General features: G+C 42.5%; 1 protein-coding gene across 1 annotated transcript in view; it reads left to right on the top strand.

Moving 5' to 3' along the window:
• Positions 1-15,057: 15,057 nt before the first annotated feature.
• Positions 15,058-23,731, top strand: part of C8A (complement C8 alpha chain) — a 54,568-nt gene continuing 45,894 nt past the window's right edge. Inside the window, exon 1 of the mRNA XM_090271644.1 lies at positions 15,058-15,225. Within this exon, the coding sequence (XP_090127770.1) occupies positions 15,149-15,225 (77 nt within the window). The 5' untranslated portion in view covers positions 15,058-15,148. The remainder of the gene's footprint in view (positions 15,226-23,731) is intronic.

Genomic DNA, 23,731 nt, shown 5'->3' on the forward strand with positions numbered 1-23,731 from the left:
GACCTCTTTGCTATGGCAGGGCAGCCACAGCATCTTGGGATAGAGAGGGCTGTCCAGGTACATCACTCAGCTTAGTTGGTGTGGGTTGAAATAATGGACTGTGAGATGCAAGCAGTGGTACAAGAAACGATAGTTCTTCCCAGAGGCAGAGCAGGCTGGAAAGCATTTTCTTGTGTAGAGACACAACGATGGCTCAGTCCATCGTAGCATTACCCTCCTCCGAAAGCCAGGAGGTTGTGAGGAAAAGTACAGGTCACCTTGACCTCATATTCCAGACAGCATCTCTGAAGGCGGCCCTCCCCACTAGGATCTGAGGTCCTTTGTCCTCGTGAGAGTGTGAGCCATGAGTCATTGAATTCCACCTGCACTGTCCAGGGAGGGCTGCAGGGGCAGACCACTAAAGATCTCTCTCCTGCCTGGGAGGGAAGAGACTGTTCTTCAGAAGCTCAGGCAGCCATCTCTGTAGTTGGAAGGGAGGGAGCGCCTGCCTGCATGGTCTGGCCACCAGGAATAGGCTGGGTTATCTCTCAAGAGCAGTTGGCACCTACTGTGGCTGATGTCAGTGAGATTGTAAAATCACTTCCCCGAGGCACTACAGCACCCAGTTTGGAGATGAGTGGGGATGCACTTGATTCAAGGGAACATCTCTTCCCAGCATTGGGGCTCAGTGAATCGTGAAGGAGAAATTTGTGAGCAAAGCTTACTGGCTGTGGCTTGAGTTTCATTCTTGTCTGGAGAGGCTACAGACGTGAAGTCAAAAAGGGCTAAATCTTTGAGGAGGTTAAAATAAACAGTACTCAGGGTTGGATGCATCTGTTTCACTGTGATCGTAGGAAGCTCTCTCTTTGGGGTGAGGGTGGGGAGAAGCTAAGGAAACTCTTCTGACTCAAAGCCCTCAATCTAAGAGACACTTAATGTATTAAAGATTTATTTTGGGCCAGGTATTGTGTTAACTAATTTACTTAATAGGTCCTCATTAGAGCCTTACAACGAAGGTATGAGGTTGGTATTTCTGTCTTTATTTTACAGATGAGGACGGAGCTGAAACTCAGGGAAGTCAAGTGATGAGCTCAAGGTCACACAGCCAGAAAGTTACTCTGCTGACCCCTAGCCTAAGGGGCAGTCCCTGAAGTTATGCCAGGAATTCAAACCTGGATGCATTTATTATTTCCAAATAAGCATCATGCAACTTAAGAAGAGTTAGCTGGTACATTTGTTTTGTACTCACAGTCCATGCAGGATCTGAGTAGAAAGGTTAACACATAGTCAAGGAGCTGGAGAGTATCTGTCTCGGTCTCAGCACCCTGTGGTTTAGTGAATCAGAGGGGACTGGAGCCTTTACCCAGACTGAGTCCAAATTTATGCCGATCCACTTATGAGGTAGGATGGGATCTCAAGCAAGTCATTTACCCTTTCAGGGCCTCAGCTTCTTCATCTGTTTAAGTGGATTGCAGAAATGACTGTCAAGGTAATGGTCTTGTCACATGGTAAAGGTGTTACAGAGAGGGGTCCCCAAAATCCCCAGAGCCTGTGGGTTGGGGGATGGGGAGAAGGGAACAGCTTTTAAGATGCCTTTGCACATCTATGGCTGGTAGCTAGTGTCTTTGTTATGCAAATGGTTTGGTTCTTCCAGGGCCCCAAGGAGATGGGAGGGGTTTTGGCCATGAAATAGTGAGGGAAGAGCATATGGGGCCTGTGCAAGGTTCTGTGAATTGTCAGAACTGTTACCATGCCCTCTGTGTCACAGACCATGGTCAGGGATTTAAAAATAAGGCAGCAGGCATTTTGGCTAGGAACTCCATGTGACTTTGAAAGGGCAGAGAGAGAACCATGCGTGATCCAGTGCAACATGGCACATGTTTTCCTGGACTATTATACGGAGGCTGATGACATCGTACCCCAGACCCTAAAGGAGAGAGCTGACAGATAAGGAATGGGGAACTTCTGGGTATGGTTTTGGCTTCTAGCCTTTTGGGAAGCAAGGGAAGTGCTGGGTCCCGTGGGAGAACAGGACTCCGAGCAGAAGTGCTCACTGCCCTCCCCAGGTTGGAATATTGTACATAAACCCTAGTTGTTGGGTTTTACACCAAGGCACCATGTGAAAGAACCCCCTTGCTTTCTGTAACAAAGGCTTCACAGATGCCAAGCCCACCCCCACCTCTTCCTGCTATGTATGACTATGTAACCAACCACCCCCTAAACATGGGGGTGGAAAACTGCAACCATCATTTATTTTGCTCACGAACCTGAAATTTGGTCAGGACTCAGAAGGGACACCTCATCCTTGTTCCCTGCAGCTTTGGCGGTGGCTCGTCCAGGTCCTCTCTTCCAAGGTGGCTCACTCACATGGCCAACAAAGTTGCTGTCAGCTCTTCTCACAAGGGTCTGTCTGAACTGTGGCTGGCATTTCCGCACAGTAGGGTAGAGAGGTGTAAAGAGCAGACATCCCAATGGACAGAAAGTGAAACCTGTCAGTTTATTAAGTCCTGGGCCTGAATCTGGAAAGTGCCACTTATGTCATATTCTATCAGCAGAGCAGCCCCAGAGTCCAGATTCCAGGGCCAGGGACACAGACGGCTCAGTTAATGGGAAGAGTAGTAACGAATTTGGGGCCATGTTTTAAAATGGATGTGCCACAGTCTGCCCTCGAGCCACAGATCATTCACATTTACTCCACATGCTAACTATTATCAGCAACTCCCAGTAGCCCCCAAGCTCTTGCCCCATTATGGTGTTAGGTTCAGGCTTGAGGTTCAAGATCTTGTCACCTAAGCAGGTCCAGGTGTCCATAAGGCTGCTTGGACACAGTTCCTCAGATATAGCTTCTTCTTGATTAGAAATCCTATCAACTAAAGAGACAAGCCATCTACTTCCAAATATAGTAATGAGACGGAGCGTCCCAATCCACCAGAGCAGCAGCGTTCAGCAGAGGCCAGGCTGTTGGGTAAGAGTGGGGCAGAAGATGGCTTGTAGCAGCCTCGTGCCATGGACTGAGCACAGGTTTGATGATAGATGATCTGGGTTCAAATCTAGACCCCACCACCAGTTTTATGGGCAGTAACGAATAGGCCACTCCATTCCTCAGAACCTCAATTCCCTCTTTTTCATCCATAGGGATGATGTAAGTACTGGAAACTGGCATATACCAGGTCTTCCAAAAAGGAGATTTGAAGTACGAGATCTGCTAATAAACTAGGCATAAAGATATTTATTTCACAGAGTGGATGAAAGACAGAGTATATGCAAGGGAGTTGTAAACGGTGAAGTTTTATGAAAGAATAATATGTGTGTTTGCTTCTTTTCTTAAAGCCCATTGGCTGCTCCCTAGTCAAGGCCTCGGCATCAGGAGGGTGAGTCCCTTCTCCCTGGGGCTGGTGACAGTTTCGTCTCTAAGGCAGAGCTAGAAAGGGAGCTGCTGGTTGGACATCCTTCAAAAGTCTTTAGACTTTACCTTCCCTTTGCCCTGAAGTCACCGGATTTTATCTACATGGGGTTGCATACGCATCTGGTAATCCAGCTTTTTGGTTCAGGGAATATTTCTGGAACAGATGAGGGAAAATTTCTAGAATGGATGAGCAGACTAATCCAGACTGGGGCCACAGGGGGAGATACCAGGGATGGTAACACAGTTTCTGTTTCTGGGAGACAATGATGAAGCAGAATGAGTATGGGTGTAGAATCAGGCAGGCCAGGGTTCAAATCCTGATACTGTCTCTTCTTGTCTGAGTGATCTGGAAAAAGTTCTTTCACCCACTGAATCCTCAGCTGTCTCATCTGATAAACGGGGAAATGATCATTCCAGTTTATAGAGTTGCTATGAGAAGGCTCCAAGGCCATGCATGTGAAGAACTCACTTCAATGCCTGAAGCACGGGCCGTGCCAAATATCCACCTAACCAACTGGGATGAGGACTGGAGAAACTGCATGCAGAAAGAACACTTTCACAGAGCCAGGCGTATAGAAAGTACTCAGGAAAAGTGAGTCTCTCTTGCTGCTGCCATCAGTAATTTTAACTTTAGTAGTAACAGTGTTGATCACATGGCTAAATTCCTAATAGTCCTTGAAAATTTCTAGAGGCTTGAAGACAGGGTTTAAATTATGCATCTATACATTCAAATGCCCTTTGAAACATTTCTCTTGCAAAAGCCAGGTGTATAAGCGACAGGTTGGCACCAAGCAGGGGAAGAAAAGCATAAGGAGAAAGAGAAAGTGAGCCACCGTGAGACCAGTGCCCACATGTTATCAATGGTACAGGTGAAAGAGTGCACAATGAAATGTCCATTTCGCAAATGACACCCAATGTTTTCGGTAATGAGAAATACTAAGCTGAGCAGACTTATTAAACAATTGGAATCAGGGGTATAAACCATGTATTTTCCGGTCACCCTCTTTGGCTAAGCTCTGGTCAAATCTACTGTCTCACATTTTATTGGTAAATGCACAGTTGTTTTGGTTGCTTTCAGCAATTAGGGCATATTGATGCAGTGTTTGGCTCCCTGTCCCAACCATTCCACTCTCCGCTCCCTACTTAGCTGTGTGTGTGTGCACTGCTCAGCGAGCCTCCTGCCTGGGGAAAACCGGAGAGAAGCAGGCACCAGTCTGTGTTTTCCTAAGTTCCTGAACACCACGGGCACCTCCCTCATGAACTTTCTTACGATGTTCCCATCCATATCAGCGTGGCCCTAAGCTGAGACCTCGGGTTCTGTAACTCAGAAGCAGACTGGGGAATAAAACGCTGTATTGTTTAGCTGTTGTCACACATGCTGCATAAAGCTCTCCCAAAACTGAGTGGTTTAAACCATATATTTCCCCTCACCGATCTGTGGTCAGCTAAACAGCTCTGTTTCAGGTCATGGCAGCTGGACTGAGTCTGGATCTGGCTGAGCAACTCTGGTTCCAGCTGAAGGTGTGCAAGCTGGCTGAGCTGTCCAGTCCCATGTGCCACTTGTCCTCCGGGACCAGAGGTCCACCCAGAGCATACCCATGTGGAGGTATTTCCATGAGAAGATAACAGACGTGTAAAAGGCATCTAAGTATCATGCCCTCATCCAACTATGTCCAGAAGCCAGAATGGAAACAAGGATTTTCCTTGCATACCTTTTTCAGTTCATTAGGGTAGACAGGCTTCCTCAGAAGTTACCCAACACCTCATCTGCTAGAATTGGGTAGCATGTGCATCTTCAAGTGTTTCCCTGGAAAAGGGAAAGAAATGACCATAATGGATCGAGAAAATGTTTGTTGCATAAATGGATTCTTACAGAAATGGATTCTTATACTAATCCTCCTTTAGGTTCCAACATCACTTTTAGGAATATGCAGAAAGCATATGCAGGTTTAGGGAAATGACAATAAAATGAATAGTAGAAGAGGAGGGGAAAAAAATCCAATGTTATAGTCTGTTGCTGACTCAGGTATTCAAATGCAGTTGTATGATTTTAGTAATACAGAGGGGTTAATATCCTCAGAGCTTGAAGGATATACCAGTACTTCCATAGTATGGGGGTTCTTATTTCATATTCAATAAAATAAAGGCAGTTGCAGTGAAGAGCTTAGTAATAATTATCTTAATATGTTATAATTAGCTAATAATAATAATTGGCTATTACTAATACTTTAGTACATACAGCACATTTCTAACTGCTTTGCGTATATAAATTCATTATATCTGCTGCTCATGAAGATTGATGTGTCCAACTAGCTTCAATGAACCATACATCCTGATATTAATACTCTTGTGTGGTCCCCCTCCCACAATGATCCTGGGCTTGGCCATGAAACTGGCTTTGCCAATGGAACATGAGCAAGTGTAACATTAGCAGAAGCATTCTCTCTTGGAAGTTAGTAGGTGGGCTGGACAGTAGCCGAGGGTAGACTACTGCGTAATGAGAGGCCACGGAGGGAGAAACCCTGAAGGATTAGAGGCCACAGTGCACGTTCCAGCCCCAGCTGAGCCCTCACTTCAGTGCAGCCCATGTGTGACCTTCTACAGAATCCTGAGACAAAATAAATCAAAGCTGTCTTTGGCCTCTGAGTTTTGAGGTAGCTTGTCACACAGCAATAGAAATGGAAACTTTGGGTACAACGTATGTGTGCAAATTCCTTGGACACTTTGCAGGAAGAACTTCCTTTTCCTTTCTTACTGTTTGTGATCAGCCAGAAAAACTAAGGGGATAACTATGAGCCTCATGGGTTCATTCATTCATTCAACAAATAGAGTGCCTGCTCTGTCCCAGGCAGTGTTCTGGGTCCTAGAGGGAGCTTATGTATTCCAGGGAGTGTAGCCCTGCCTTTATGTTGCATACAGTTTATGACATGGACTCATCCTCCATCATGCCCCATAAAAAGAGGGGTAGAGCTCCCATAACTATAACACCTGTTCTCTTCATACCTTACTCTCTATCTGTCCGCCACCTAAACAAGACTTTAATATGCTTGTAATCCCAAAGACATGGAGCATAGGCAGACTTTAAAGTCAGACTCACTTGGCCTGAAATCCTCTCTCCCTCCTACCTCCTTCTTCAGGCCTCAGTTTTCTCATCTCTGGACTGGGTATAAGAATTCTCATCTTTAATTAAAAATAAAAGATAAGAGAATTCTCATCTAAAGCTACCATAAAGATGACAAGCACAGCACACGTGATCATAAATGTTAGTGTTCTTCCTTCAGCCCCACAGATGGAATGCCTCCATCCAATTCAGGGTAATTGCGATCCGAGCATGCCCAGGGCATCAGGTCTGTCCCTCTCTTGTTGTCTAGGACTTGGATGCTGATGAGAATTTTGGACCGAGCTCTCCTGCGTGCTTTGTGCCTGCCCTGACTCCCTGACCCCTTGTACGGGAAAGCTGAGCCTGTGATCCCTGATGCCATCCTCTCACCCACAGAGCTTTGCCAAAGGCCCTTAATGTACATTATCTCAATTACTCTTTCCAGCAGGCCTGCGAGGTAGGTGTTCTCAGCCTCATTTTACAGCTGAGATACCTGAGGCTCTGAGAGCTGAAGCGGCTCCTGTGAGGTTACGAAGAAAATGAGTGGCTGAACTTGCCTTGACACCCAGGAGCCCTATGTCTGGCCTCAGGCTCTTTCTACTTCCTTGGCGCTGCCCCCCTGCTGCACCTGCAACCCCCAGGCCCCACGCTTTGTCAGAGGTGCTTGAAGAGTGAAACCCACAGCATTCTCAAGAAAGGAAGGCACACGTGATTATTTTCTTGCGACTGCGTGTGTAGGCGGCATTAGCATTCATTCACCCAGGAGCTGCTGAAGTTCATTCAGCTGGAACCGAGACTGGCGAGATGGGTCTGACCAAATTTGTTTACAGCAGGCTAAGCTGCCTCTGTCTCTCACGCCACGCAGCCTGGCTTTCTGAGTGGGGGAAAGTCTAATTACAGACTGACAGCCCAGTGCGTCTCATGGGAATACAAGTCCTGGAGAGAAGCATTAAGAGAGACTCGAACAGTTGGAAATACATACTTGTATATTTGTTTCCTAGTCCTGTAGTTCTAAGGGGGTGCCTTAGATCAGGATTACAGAAGGATAAGCTTTCAGACTGGAGGAGGTGGCCGTAGAGAATGAGCCAGCTGTCAGGCATGGGACTGCGGTCCAGAGAAGTCAAGTGACTATCCCAAGGTCATGCAATGCAGTTCTATAGAGTTTGGTTTATGAATCCAGAGGTCTGACCCTGGAGCTTCTGAGTTCCCACCATTCCCTCTTGGCCCCCAGCACTTCCCCATGGTGTGTCACTTGCATGGAGTTCCAATTCCTGGCAGTCTCTAAGCTGGTCTCTCTGCCTCCAGTCTCAGCCTTCTCTGGTCCCTCCTCCATGTGTCCCCCAGAGTGCAAAGTTCAAGTCTGATCAGAGGCTTTGCTGCTTCAGCTGGTTCAGTAGCCCCTCCACATCCTCAGAGTTGGAATTTATATCTTAGTCTTGGCCCTTTGCTGTGGCCTTTGTCTGTCCTTCTGCCCGCCCCATCAGATAGCTGGGTGATCCCCAAACTGGCCATGCTTTTCTGCATCTTCATGGTTTTGTTCATGCTGTGTCCTCTCTGTGAAATGTCTTTTCTTCCTCTCTCCCTCTAAAGAAACTTCTATCTGCCCACCCATCTCCTTCAAAGCCCAACTCACAGATAAGCAGCATGTTCTCAGCTTGGGCCCCTGTGATCTCCATGGCGCTCCCACCAGGGCCTGGCGCTGTGACAGCAGGGCTGTGTTCTCATCTCTGAGTGTTGAGTGTCCACCTCAGTACCTAACCCAGCCCTTGATGGAATGAGTAGAATAACTTATCGGTGCAGCAACTTGGTGACATAATAGTGAGCAAAGTGGGTTTGGTCAGCCTTCCAGAGCTTATGTTTGACTAATCCATCTGTTGGGTCACTGCAGGTTTGAGGCTTAAAGGCCACAATATCTTTCAGAAGCCTCATTTAACCAGTAAATACCTCTGGCCTGACAACATAAAGATGCCTAAGACACACAGGAAAATGGCAGACACATAGGTCTACTGTATCAATTTCTCAGTGACCCTAACCCCCTTCCTAACTCCTTAAATGGCACTGTAGGCACCAGCTGTTAACAAGCCTCCACCTTTATGGTCCCAGAGGGTGTTTCTGGGATGAGGGCCAGGAGAGAGAGGGCAGGAAGTGAGGATTTCAAAGAGAAATGGCACCCATCATGATCTTGCCTGGAAAGGCCTGTTAACTCAGGTAAGTTCAACAACAAACATGCATGTGCTTATGTGTGTGTGAAATATATATGTGTGATGTGACCATCAAACCCACTCTACAGGAGGGACAATTAGGCAGAGTGGTGAAATAACTTGTTTGAAGTTGCACAGTTATTTAGTGGTGGTGCTGGGATTTTAATCTAGGAATGTTATAATCTTCCTACTGTGTTGCAGAAAACATAAGTATGAAGCACCTACTGTGTGCCAGCACTGGGGACACAAAAGTGATTTAAAACATGGCCCTTGTCCTCAAGAAGCTCCCAGTGGAGCAGGGGGATGGAAAGAGACCAGAGCTCTAGATGGAATGGAGGAGAGAATGCTGTGGGAGAATGAGCCTCTCATGAACACTGTTTAGAATTGCCTGCTCACCTGATCATACAAAGCCAACCTACTTCTAATGGGTTTTAGAGGTGTTTTCAGTATCTGTGCACACTGCGGTCAGTAGTACCTGCTCGTGGGGCCGCAGTTCCACTGGCTGACTCTCCCATGTGGTGCACAGAGACTCTGGGCCAGCACTGCCCTGCCTTCCCTGAGTTCACAGAAATCACAGGTGGGATAATTCACAAACCATCACGTCGGTGGTCTTTCAGGGATGGGGATGTGGACCGGGTGCTGTGGGAACAGGAGGGAGTACATGCACAATGCTGTGAGTAAAGGCACCACAGATTAGACAGCTGGTTGACCGATGGAGCCTAGAGAACTTGCTCAGGTGTAAAATGGACACTGGTGATTACTACAGCTAAATTCCAGGAGAAATTTCCCGAAGGACCACCCGGATTTGGCCAGAGCTGCTTACAATGTGCAACGCCCTCTTTGAGCAAAGGTCTTCATATCTACACGAATGTAGAAATGAGCCAGACACTGACCCCTTTTATCTCCCCACTTCAGTGCAAACACAGAGCTTCAACATGCAGTAGGCATGCATTAGCCCATCCTTGTAAAGCCTCGGACTCAGACCAATTCCTTAAACCAACCCCACTTCACTTTCAGCTGAAAACCCACCACCAACGTCTATTGGCCACAGCCTGGCACTGATGAAAGCACTCAGGAGGAAACACAGATATCAGAGACACGCAATCTTACAAAGGATGAGAGGAGGTGGGGAAGGCAAGGCGGCGGGCCACAGATGCTCATCTACTGTCTGCAGACTTGGTGCCAAGTGCTGCGCTGAACATTTTGCAGGTGTTTCTGGTGAGAGAACAGCACACGCACACACGCACACACACGCATGCATGCACGCACGCACACTCTGGAGAAGTACTTTAAACAAACTCACGAAACTCTGCTCTGCCATCCGTGTGGACTGAAAACCACTAAGTTGCTTGGGGCTTTGTTTGCTTGTGGCCATCATGAGACTGGCTGTTTCCAAGCTGAAGTTGTTACACTGAGTTGCTCCCAAATTTTTCAATGCTTGAGGTGCTGGGCTGGTATTGGAACCTGGGCAGGTGTGGGGAAGTGGGTCCTAGTACCACTTTGTCACCTGGGACCTGCAGCTGAAACCATTCTCTCAGCTTCTGCTGGTAGCATCCTTCCTCTAGAAGGTCTCAGAGTCAGCTCAGGGCACCCGGATATGGGCCTCCTATACTCTACCCTTCCCCGTTATGCTCTTTGCCAGGCCCCTTCCTTCTGCTTTCCCCCTCCACCCCCATGCTTATGAAAGAAGACGAGTAGATACTGGGAAGGAGGGGCAGACAGAAGGGAAACTTGAAATAAATAAGTAACAACTGTTCAACAATCCCAGTTGAGGATAGATATCCTCATTTAGTCTTCAGCTCTTCAAGTCTATTCTGATAGGTATTATTTTATACATTTTACAGGTAGAGACTGAGGCAAGGAGACAATAATTGGTTGGTGGAGCTTTGTCCTCTAGCTGTGTTCTTTCCATTCTAGCAAATTGCTTCCCTTTGCATTAGATTTGCAGAATTTTGATCTCCTGTCTGTACTGGGCAAGCTGCAGGCTCAGCACAGGGGGAATGTGGTGTAGAATTCTGAAAGCTTTCCAGAGAACACAGACCTGGATGCGCTCTGTGCTGGCAGCCTGGAACAACACAGAACACGTTCCATTTTGAGGCCATAACTCACGTGCTGATTTAGATAGTGGAAAGTGTTTCCCTGAGACAAGCAATGCATTTTCAAAATGAATTGGCATCTTGCTTCTATTCTAGATGGTATTTTATAACCATCTATCTTTGATAACAGAATGCTACAATTAAGGTGAAATCCACATATGCAAACCTAAAAATGTTTTGGCATTTCCCATTCATCTTAGAACATTACAATACTCTGGCTTGAAACAGATGAGTGCGCCAGGCAGATGAGTGCCCCTCCCCCACACACCATGTACACTTAGTCACGGAGGGATGGAATAATCCCATCTGATTTAGCTTTCTCTCTTTTGATTCTATTCTGTGATTATCTCCCTATTCACTTTATCTTGCTTTCTTTATTCCCTAGAAATGATATCATTCTCTGAGCTAAGGCGCAACAGACAACTGGACTTCTAGGTAGAAGACCCAGGCCTTGGTAGTGGAGTAGTTGTGTAACCAGATGAAAAAAGATTCAGGTTTTGAAGTTGAACAGATCATAAATCCATGACTCTGAGACTCACCAGCTGTGTGATTCCAGGCCAATTACTTAACTACTCTGAAAGTCAATATCCTCATCTTCAAAACAACACTGTTATTACTGGCCCTGCAAGACTACCGAGAAGATTAGATTGAAAAAAAAAATTGTAATCCTGTAATGTGGTCAGCCTAGGGCTGGGTGTGCTGTGCATCTTGCTTCCATTTTCCAGCTTAGTCACTCTCTCCCTGACTCTCAGCATTCTTTTCATGACAATGATATTTATCTTACATGATTATTTTGAGGATTAAATAAGTATATATACTGGAAAGTATACTCAGTTGTTAATCCACTCCATCAACAAATATTTATTAAAGATTTAGCATCGAGTGATACGGGTGTTTACAAAGAACCAGACACAGAATTTACCTTAAAGAAACTTTCATTCTCAAGACATACCCCACTTCCTTAGAAAAATACACTATAAGGCAAAAATGAAAAGTGCTTGTAATATGTTTATAAGGTTAAAAGTAACAGAGCTACTTCCCAGATGGAGCCATCAGTCAAGGGTCCATGACAGACCTGCTGTTTGAGAAGACACCCGACAGAAGGGTAAGAGACGGTGGTTAAGCTCAGGTAGAGGGTCCAGCGTGAGCAGTCACAGCAGTGAGAATGTGTGAGGAAGGTGAGGGGAACCTGGACTGTAAATGGGGGATACTTAGGGGCTGTGGTCTATAAGCCTGCACAGATAGGTTGGACCCATTTATCGAGGCATTTGGACTTCTAATTTTATAGACAATGGGGGGCCACCAAAGGTTTCTGAGCAAGAAAGTGATGTTATGAGAGGTAATTTTCTTGAAGACAGATTCAGAAACTATGTACAGGGAGGTCTGGAGTGAGGAGAAGCAAAGGCCCACTAGAAGTCTCTTGTGATAGTTTCAGAGAGATCTGAGGCTCTTAAATGGATCAAAGACAGTGATAAGGAAGGAGAGAAGCTTGGTGGGAAAATATTACAGAGGAGACAGAATAGAACTTAAGTGACCGTGTTGAGTGGTGAAGAATGGGACCAGTGAGCTGAGGTTAATGAACCCTGAGTGTTGCTGAGGTCTTTCTTAGGTGAAGAAAAAGACATTAGGGAAATCTCAAGAAGGAGCTGGGCTAAGAAGGAAGGCAATATAGCCTAGATAAAAAAGAAGAAAATTTGTTCACTAGAGTTACGAGGGCCCAGGAAAGGGAGAACAGCATTTTTTGTGAGGCAGCGTTTCCCAGCCTCAGCACTACTGACATTCTGAGCCAGATGATTCTGTGTTGTGTGTGTGTGTGTGTGTGGGGGGGGGGTGTCCTGTGCATCATAGGATGTTTAGCAACATCCCTGCCTCTACCCACGAGATGCCAGTAGCACAGCCTCCAAAGTGTGACAACCGTAAGTGTATATGGTCATTGCAAAATTTCCCCTGAGGGGCAAAATCACCTCCCAAATCACCACTGCTTTAGAGAGAGGTCTGCTCCCCATGAGAAAAGCATTAGAACTGGTGGAGGAAAACCTGAGCTACACTTCCCCAGGGCAGGGGATATGGGAGGGTTCTGTGAACCTATCTCAGGAACTTGAACTGTGGATGAGACAGGAAGACAGCTATGGAGTTGGTGGAAAAAGTGGGTTCCAGATGTGCCTCCCTGAGCTGCTCTAAGGGTATCCAGACATAACACCCCTCATAACACCCACATCTGCAGTAGAAGCATATGAAATGCCCATCATGACTGGAAGAGTCAGAGAGAATATATAGGTCTGGTATCATCGGTCCAGATGTGTAGCTGTTACTATACTTCTAGAGAGTGCTTCTGGAGATATTCATGTAAGGCATCTGGTCCTCTCAAGACACTAATATGCAGGATCTTAATGATATCCAATGTCTGGATAAAAAGTTGAAAGTCTATTGAATTACTTACATTTGTCAGGCTCCAGATGTTTGGAGTACATTGCAGAACCCACATGTACCTGTTAGCATTTTCTTTGTTTTGCTAGCTATTTATGGCTGAGCTCATATACCGATATTAGCCTTATTTCAGTCTTGCAAAATGAATCAATCTGAACTTACAAATTTCAAAAGCCACTTGAAAAGACCATGACTTCTGGAACTGTATCTTTTTTTTTTTTAAGTATATTTTATTGATTATGTTGTTATAGTAGTTCCAATTTTTCCCCTTTTGCTCTCCTCCGTCCAGTACCCCTCTTCCCTCCAGCAATCCCACTCCCCTTATTCATGTCCATGGGTCATGCATATAAGTTCTTTGGCTTCACCCTTTCTTATATTATTCTTAACTCCCCCCTGTCTATTTTGTACCAACTGATTATGCTTCTTAATCCCTGCACCATATCCCCATTTCTCCCCCTCCCCGCTCCCAGCTGATAACCCTCCAAATGATCCCCATATCTATGATTCTGTTCCTGTTCTGGTTTGCTTAGTTGGATTTTGTTTTTATTTTTTAGATTTAGTTGTTGATAGTTGTGAATATGTTATCATTTTAGTGTTCATAGTTTTGATCTTCTTTTTATTAAGTAAGTCCCTTTGACATTTCATATAATAATAGCTTGGTGATGATGAACTCCTTTAGCTTTACCTTGTCTGGGAAGCACTTCATCTACCCTTCCATTTCGAATGATAGCTTTGCTGGATAGAGTAATACTGGTTGCAGGTTGCCTTTCATCACATTAAATACTGCTTGCCAGTCCCTTCCTGCCTGCAAAGTGTCCTCTGAGAAATCAGCTGATAGTCCTATAGGCAGCCCCCTGTAGGCAACTCTCTGCCTCTCTTGCTGTCCCAAGGACTCTGTCTTTATCTTTCACCTTTGGCATCTCAATTATGATGTGTCCTGTTGTAGTCCCCTCTGGATCTAGCTTGCCCGGGACCCTCCATGCTTCCCAGACCTGTATGTCCATCTCCTTCAGAAAATTTGGGAAGTTTTCCTCATTTTTTTCAATTCTTGCTTCCTTATTCTGCACTGGTTGACTGTATTTTTCTTCCTTATGTTCCAAATCATTGATTCGAACCCTGGTTTCTTTCCCTTCACCATTGGTTTTGTGTGGATTTTCCTTTGTTTCACTTAGCATAGCCTTCACTTCTTCTCTTATGCGTTTGCTGTACTCAAGCATATCTGTCAAGCCTGTGAGCATCTTTATCACCAGTGTTTTGAATTCTTCATCTATTAGGTTGTCTCTCTCCTCATCTGTTACGTTGGCTATCTCATCTTCGCTTAGTTCTCCCACTGGAACCTTGATCCATTCCCTCCTTTGGGCCATACTTCTCTGTCTCCTCATTCTGACAGGCTCCTGTGTTTGTTTGCCTCCGCGTCCCAGGTAGAGCTGTTGTTCCTGTCCGGATGTGTATTTCTTTTTTTATATTTTTGTTTGCTGGACTTCCATGCAGTTTGATTTTCTGGAACTTCTGGTTGTTTCTAGTTTTGAGGTAGTTGTATTCCTTCTTAGTTGTGGATGGAGATGCTGTGTATCTGTCTATGCCTCCATCTTGGCCGGAAGTCCCACTGAGCCTGGAACTGTATCTTGATTTGACTTATGCCTTATTCTGAAAATAAGATCCCTTTGCTGAGCTGGTATTCATTAAATAAATATTTTATGGGTATTGTTTTACAAAAGGTCTGAAGGACAGCGGCCTTTGGTGTCTGGGGTTTTAGGATGTTTGGCTAATCAATACCCTAGTAACTAATTAATGACATCTGAATGAGAATCAAGGGAGCTATGTTAGTTTCAAAAATAAGATCTTATGGGTCCCAGCCTGTAGACATCTTTTACTCCAACTCCCTGAACACATCATTTAATTCCTTCCAGGTAACATAGGCTGGTGGATTCTGGATGAGATGTTTGCTGTTGGTCTCTTCATGTTGTCTTTAATGACTTGTCAGCCTGGCAGCACCATACAGGAGAAGGTGAACCGGTGAGTCAGCTGTACATCTCTGCAAAATTTGCACATAGGGTTCACCTGGTGGGGAACTAAGACACTTTCATGTCTGTAGTAGGCCATTTGAGGTTAGAATGTGACCTCTTTTAGTACTATTACTAATCCAGTGAAGGACTAGCAGGCAGCAAAAAGAGACTGCACTTGGAGTCAGATGGGCCTTTGTGCAAAGCAAAATTCTAATACTCAGGAGCTGGGTAATCTGGAGTACATACATCACTTCATTTCTTTAAGCTTCAGTTTTCCTATCTGAAAAATGAGAATACTAAAGCCTCTCCTATAAGAGTTAATGAACATGAAATAAGATCCTGAATATACAATATTCTCAGCTTAATAAATAATAGTTGTTTTGAGTGTTGTTGGACAGTTAACTTCTACTTATCTGTTTGTGAATCATAAGAATATCTGTCTCATAATGTTTGGGGGAGAATAAAATTAGATAGTATATATAAAATTATTGGGAAAGGCAAGAAACCGTAAAGATGCAGCATCATTTCATAGAAACGAATATACCTTTTGCAGTGGGATAATGAATGAAAGTGATATTTTTACAAGTACACTGCATTTTGCCCAGTCCATTTCCTTGAATTTTCTAACCTGGTCTCATGTTTTTATATCTTAACATTTAAGCATTTTGTGGTGCTTAAACAGCTCTTTATTTCACCTTTGGGACAGTTTTAAAGCAGTCCTTATCTCCCAAACATTGAAGATTGTAATTAGAGTCATTTTATTCAAATTCTTGTTGGATGATTCAATTTTAAATCATTACTGCTTTTAAATGCTAGAGCAAAAGAGATTTTTTTCTTTAAGTAGCAGTTCAGAAGGGAGGAAGGCATTTTTATAAGCAGTTAATTTGCAACTTGTATTTAAAGCAAATACAATTTTGAACAAAATCAGAAAATTCATCTCTAATAATTAGAAGATAAAGGCAAGGGAACTGTGGTAAAGGAAATCTCTGCTGAGATACTCTTAATTATAAAAGCTTATCATTGTAATCCTTTTTGAAAATGAACAGAGTCCTGATGTTTGATGAACTTATCAAATAAGACAAATCAGTGAAGAGGCAAATTTGAAGTCAAGGCAAAAGAGAACCAATTAAATAATTTACAAAGTGCTGAAGTAGGAAATCATGAGGTCTTTTGTGTGGAATGCCAGTGTGTCAGACCCTGGCTTTGAAAACAGAAAGCTAAATGGTGAAATAACTCTGTATTCAAATTCCAGCCCTGGCATTTTGTGTTTGGGTGACCTCAGGTAAGTTATTTACGTTTTCTGTGTTAGAAAATAGGAGGAAAGTAAAAGGAAGAATTCAATGCATAAAAAGTACTTAGACCATTGCCTGGTCTTTAGGAAGCATTCAGTGAAAACTCTTGCTAGAGGTGTTGTGTGCTTGTTGCTGTCATTTTAGTTATTTACATTCACTCTGATGGCTGAAAAGAATTAAAATAAATTTATAATATGCCAATTGGCTTGGATCTTTTAGCTTGATCAGTGATTTAAAACTTTAAAAATTTAACAATGGCACTACTTCCCCAACCCCCACACAAAATCTTATATCATCACCATTGTTTTAAAATATTTTTCTCAAAAAACCCCATTTTTCTATTAAAACTTTATAATAAGCAAATGGTAAGCATGAGCTAATAAAAGCAAAAGTATATCATTAAAATGTAGAAGGATATCATATGTTTTTAATGTTAGGATGCATATTGAATTTATTAGATATTCCAGGTATGCTAAGTGCTATGTGGTGAACTAAATAGATAAGTCGCTACCCTCAAGGAATTTATAGTGATAGAGTCAGTCAATAAACATTTAAACAAAACATTTCAGTAAAATTTGTGATAAGTATTATGAAGGAAACAAATAGGTCCCTTTGTTAGAGGATAGGCTGGTTGGGAGGTGGGGTTTCTCTTGGGCTGGCATTGAAGCTGAGATATGAAGGAGCGTAAGAGAAGCCATGTTGCAAGCAGGGGAGAATGGAGAGATCAGCACGTGTTACTACCTTCCCGTGGGAAATGGCTAGTCAGGCTCATGGACCTGAGGGATGGGAGGAGCATAAGAGCAGGAGACTGTGCCATGAGAGGATGTCAAAAAGTGGTTAGAGGCCAGAACAGAGAGGACCGAGGGCACCATGATGAGGAATTCGGGCTTTAGGCTGTGCAGTGAAAAACAACCACTGGATGGTCTTATAAAAGAGGGCTATTACCTTATTTTTAATTAAAAAAATCATCCTTGTGGCTGTGCAAAGAAGGGACTAGAGAAAGATGAAGAGGAAGGTCTTGGTTCACTGGAGGCCACAGCAATTATCTGGGTGAGAGATAATGGTGCCTTAAATTAGGGCGGGAGCAGTAAAGATAGATGGGAAGGAAGATATTTGAGATACAGTTTCAAGGTAATATTATTGACAAAAATTTCCCAAGAACTGGATGTAGGGGCTTGAGAAAGGAAAAAATTAAAGACCATTGCTAGGTAACTGGCTTGAGCAACTGTGTGCTATGGTCGTTCCACTTACTGCTGGTTAAAAGGAGAAAACTGAGAGTTTGTATTTGAAGCCATTAAGTTTGCCATGTCGGAGAGACACCTAATGGAGGTATAAACTGGACATCAGATAAACAAAACAGGATTTCAGAGGAGTGGGCCAAGGTGAAGACCTAAACTTAGGAGGCATTAATATGGATGATATGAAGCTCAGGAAATGGATCTCACTTTCTCAAGAGTGAGAAAAACAGAAAGAGAAAAGAAGACAGGCAAGACTGCACCCCGAGGAATTTCAGTTTTTAGAGACGTCAAAGAGAACTGGCCACTGAGGTAGGAAGGGAGCGAGGAAAGGTAGTGTGATGGAGTCCAAGGAGGAAAATTTCCAGAAGGAAACTGGTTAACGGAGAGCAGGGAAGACCAGCCCAGAAAATTCTCCACTGGTTTTAGCAACAGGGAGGTCACTGGAGACTCAGCACTTTCAAAGTCATATTTAAAATACTCCAGTTTCACCTTGGCTGGTGTGGCTCAGTGGATTGAGTGTTGGTCTGTGAACCAAAGAGCCGCTAGTTTGTTTCTGGGTCAGGGCACATGCCTGGGTTGTGGGCAGGTCCCTGGTTGAGGACACATGAGAGGCAACTGATAGATGATTCTCACACATGTTGATGTTCTCTCCCTCTCTTTCTTCCCTCCCTTCCCATCTCTCTAAAAATAAATATATAAAATCTTAAAAACAAAACAAAACAAAACACTTCAGCTTCAGGATGTAATTTCCATGTAACTGAATGGAACTGGCTCAAGATTATATCATTAGTGACAATCAGCTTTGAATATAAGCTGAGCCAACATATTAGGTGCCCTGCTCTGGTGATAATCAGGGTTAGGGCTTCTGACCTTCTAGTTTAGGACTGGTAGCTAATTAATTATTTTGTGATCTAAATTGCTGAAGTGGCCACAATCTGGGGTTGAGCACTGGACTTGCAAGCGGCATGTTCACCTCCAGGTTTTATGCCCTTTTCCCAATATGCCACCCTATTTAAAAAGGCAGATGAGAAGAATCTCACCAGTTCATAGCCCTGCAGAACTTAGGCATTCAATATATTTTAACTAAGATGGAGAGTTTGATGAACACATACAGGGTTGAGAAGGTTAGAGATAAGAAACTATCATGTATGTTAGGGTTATGTTTAAGAGTTTTTTCACACACAATTTTACTCTATATTCAAAACAGTTTCACAATTTTTATTACCCCTGTTTTTAGCTATAAGAAAATTGAAGTTCAGTAAATAGCAGAAACTGGATTTAAATTCATGTTTGTTGGACTCTAAACCCCTTTCTGTTTTATCAATGTTTTTTCAACTGCATTACATTGTCTTAAAGATGTTACATGAAAAAAATGACATGTGTTCCAAAAATTGCATAAGTGTTGGGTTAAGTAAATTAAAATGAGAACTTCTCAGAGCCTTTAATATGTAATTAGGCGTTTTAAATCTCCAAAAGTAGTATGTTGTATGCAATTTATCCAAATGTAACTTTTCTTTTCCTCTCCCATCTCAGGTGCATCTCTCAGAAACTAGTGCTCCATAGAGAACACTTTGAGAAACCCTGCAGTGACACTATATTGACTTGTGTGATTCTACAGAGGAAAAACCTAAAAGCTAGATAGTTAAATAAACTTGAATATAGTAGCACACAAGGTACATGCAAACTAAAGACTAGAATCCAAGACTCCTGAATCCCAGTACTCTATATTAAATGTCTTATTGCTTGAGTAGATTTTCAGTAGCTGGGAGAAGCTTTAAAACTACTTCCAAGATTTACTAGGCCATAGATTTATTACTGGTTCCTTAAGTCATTGAGAAATGGATACAATTATTTTGGAAAGCTATTGGGCCATATGTGTTGTAAGCTTTAAAAATCACGTCTGTTCTTCAACTCAGCCACCTCATTCTATAGAATATATCTTCAATAAGTAACTTAGAATAGAGAAAATCTGGGTGCTCGATAATCTAACTGCTTGATATTAGTGGAGTGAAACAATGTGTAGCCACCATCATAAAGAGTTTACATTTCTGCTGCAATATCAAGTGGAAAAGCAGGATATAAAATACAATATTCAGTATGACCTCAACTATGTTATGAAAATTAGGAGTGAAAGGAAATAGGACAAAATATTAATGTTGGTAGGAATTGGGGTGGTTTTTTCTTCCATTCTCTTTTCTATGTTCTCCTTAATGAGAATGTACTACTTTTACAATCAGCAAAAAATAAACTACATAAAAAAATGCATTGGAATGATAAGCAAAAAGGCTGGTCATATTGATGTTGGTTAGAAGGTTGGAGCCCTCTAATGATTTAATGAATGGTTCTGTGTAGCTTTCATCCCCTTGCTTCAGTGATAGCGTTAGTGTGTGTGCTTCTGTCTAGACATCATGTCACAAAGCTTTTAAAACTATAGCAACACAGCTCTGCTCTGTCTAGGCTTTTGCTTTCATCCATTAATACTGTTTCCTTCCATTCCGACATCATAATGCAGTCTCTGTGGGCTTATGATGACATTATCTTGACAATTCTATAGTGAGATGAAGAACTAAGGCTGGAGACATTGTCTCCTCCCAAACCTTCTCTCCCACCTTTTCATGACTAGAACCCTTGTCTTTCTCCATGTTCCTATGCTTCAAATTTTTATAATTAGGACAATCTATTGGCGAAATGACAGCTGGACCAAACCTTGAGCCATTTGAATGTCTATATTCCAGAATTATTTAATTAGATTCTAACTGAAAATTAGATCTAAATAAATCTTGAAATAATGTCAATATATTTCTCATAAACTGTTTTCATTCTTTCCCCTCTCTCCTTTCCTTTCCTTTCCTTTCCCTTCCTTTCCTTTCCTTCCATTTCCTTTCCTTTCCTTCCTCTCTCCTTCCCTTTTAAATTCTTTCTTACCTCATTTCCTTCATTTTTCCTTTCCTAAGAACCTACTGAGAACTTTACTTGGGTCTGGCACCATGGTCGGTGCTGGGACTTCAGTAGCAAACATACAGACAGTACTTGTCTTCATAAAGCTTATAATCTGATGGAGAAAACAGAAATTATATAAATATTACAAGTGTGATAATTAAGTGTTGAGAAAATGCACAGAGCTTGACCAAATCATATGAAACGAGGTATCTAAATAGTCTGGGCAGTGAGCAATTAGGAACTGATGTTTGTGATGAGATTGAAAGAAATCTAGGAATTAATCAGGTACAGAGGTAGACAGTTGGATTCATCCAGGATTGGCTTCTACAGGTAGGTGTAGTCAAGGGAACAGTGGGGTCCAGGAATTTAGGATATAATTAAGATTTTAAAATTATAAGTCATGGATTAAAAACTGGTTGTAAAGGGAAATAAAAAGAGAGAGCACTTAGGAGTCAAGAGATTGGAGGTCCACTGAGGTCCAAACGAAAGTGCAGTGTGAGCTCTTGAATATACAAGATAGAAGAGAAGAGGCTGTGGAGCTTCAGATAACTATCAGCAGATGACTTGTGGAATAGTGATTTGGAGAAGAAGCTGTTTCAGAAAGTGAGAAGGTCCAGAATGTGACCATGGAAGACAGGGGAGTGAAAAAGGAAGGTCACTGCAGATGAGGAAAAGAAGCAACTGGGAGGGCAGAGTGTTGCATGGCTCATTTATAGGGATGAGGAGGTCTTCCAGAGCCATGAAAGAAATTGGAGTAGAGAGGAATATTGTTAGTTGAGCACTGAAGTTTTCCTTGAAGAAACAGGAGGGGTGGTTTTATATATATATACTAGCATCATTTTATAGACCACAATTTTCCCAAAGTGTGGTCTATAGACTTCAAGGAGTCCCTCAGATCTTTTTTGGGGAGGCAGGGAGGGTCTTGTTAATTCAAAACAATTCCACAAACATACTAAGACATTTGACCTTTCACTGGTTTGTATTTTCACTGTTGGTGCAAAAGTAATGGCAGGTAACACTACTGTGGCCTTAGTACAAATCAAGGGAGTGGCACCAAACTCACAGCAAAGAAATTAAGTTTTACTTAAGAAAGTCTTTTTTGAAACAGAAAAAGTTATTAATTTTACTTAGCCTCCATCTTGAAATGCATGCTATTTAACTATCCATGTGTCAGAGCGGGAAGAAGGTGTAATGACCTGCTGCTGCACCGAAGTGTGATGGTTATCTTGTGAAAAGCAGTCATGTGTGTTGCAGACAGAAGCAGCCACCTTTTTCCTGGAACATTGTTTTAACTCAGCAGAACAGCTGTCAAACTACAGTTACCCAGGCTTAGATATTTGGCAGACTTTGTCTCAAAAACAAACAGAGAGCCTATCACTTCAAGTAAACCAAATAATGTTATTGTTACCAAGGACACAATTTGATCTTTCAAGCACATATTAAAATTTTGGAAAACATATCCAGTACTGTGAGCTAGAGGACATCACTGACAATCTTAATAAATCTGGCTTTTTATAGTATATAATAGTGTTAATATTTTTAAAATATGTACAGTGAATCATTATTTTTCAAATTTCCAATGCCTAATGCTACAAAAATCGTGTATGGGTATCAGATCTATTCAAAGTGTACACAGGCTAATGGATTTAATGTAACAGGGTACAAAAATATTCTCTGATGTTTTCAGATTCGACATTGCAACTAACATTTAAGAAATTACCCCTCATCAAATTTTGGTGTAGTACCAAAGTACATCCACAGTTACTTGAAAAGACTACTAAAACACCCCTCAACTGCATAACTTTTTGAACTACATACATGTACAAGGCTGGATTTTTTTCATAGTGTTCAACCAAGGCAACATAAACCAACAGACTGGATGAAGAAGCAGAAATGAGAACCTAGTTGCTTTCTACCAGACATTAAAGATATTTGCAGAAATGTAAAATAATGACACTTTTCATGAACTATTATTCTTGAAAGTATATTTTTAAATAAACTTATGTTAAATATGGTTTGCAATTGTAATTTTAAATAGACAAGTATATATTTTAAAATTTTCTCAGTTTTGATGTTGAATTTTGTGAATAGTTCTAGCTCACTTAAATGATATCTTTTTGGAGTCCTCAATAACATGTTAGAGTGTAAAAGGGTTCTGGGACCGAAGTTTGAGCATAAGTGTTAAAGAGAGTCACTTTTCTAACTATTGCATGGCTCCCTGTCTAGGGTTTCAGCCTAGGTATCATCATTCAGCATGAGTAGCAGGTCTGACAGAAGTAGCACTTGATTTGATGCACTCTCCCCTCGCCCCTCATACACACACACACTAGGGAGATAGTTGTTCCATTCATCAGGGCAGAGACTGCCTGGTTCTCAGAGGCTGTGGCAATTCTGCTGGTAACAGGCAACCTTCCAACTTTGCCCAGTGGCTTACCAGGCTCTGAAGCTACAGGAGCAGTGGAAGCCAGGCAAACATGATGAGAAACAGGAAATGGGCTTTGCTGTCAAACCAACTGGTTCAAATTCTACTTCTGTCACCTGTGGGCTATGACTTCAGGGGTTACTTAGCTTTTAAGAATCTCAACTGTCTTATATGAAAAATAGGGCTGATGATATTTACCTACTAGGATCATTATCGAGATTAAATGAGATAATCTATGTAATGTTCTAGCATGTAATAATAAAAGCCAACCTTTAATAAACAATTCATAAGCATTTTAATTTCAATAACCCTATTGGTAATATTATTTTTAACATCATTCTACAGATGGGAGAGCTCTGACTCACAGAAGTTAAATATCTTGCTCAAGTTTTCAAAGTCAGCAGTTGGCTAAGATTCAAACTCAGTCCTCTCATCCCAGATCCTGTGTTCTTAACCTCTGGGCTTTCTGCTCTTCTGACTCTTCAAAAATGATAGCCTTCCTCAGTTATTTGTCACTCTATAAATAGGATTCACATAGAATTAAAAGAGATTTTATATAAACCCTTTAGCATCATACCTGCATACAATAGGAGCATGACAGAATTTTCATTCTTCATTTCTTAG

The sequence above is a fragment of the Furipterus horrens genome, unplaced genomic scaffold (assembly GCF_987537825.1).
Source record: "Furipterus horrens unplaced genomic scaffold, mFurHor1.1.pri manual_scaffold_3, whole genome shotgun sequence".
NCBI lineage: Eukaryota > Metazoa > Chordata > Mammalia > Chiroptera > Furipteridae > Furipterus > Furipterus horrens.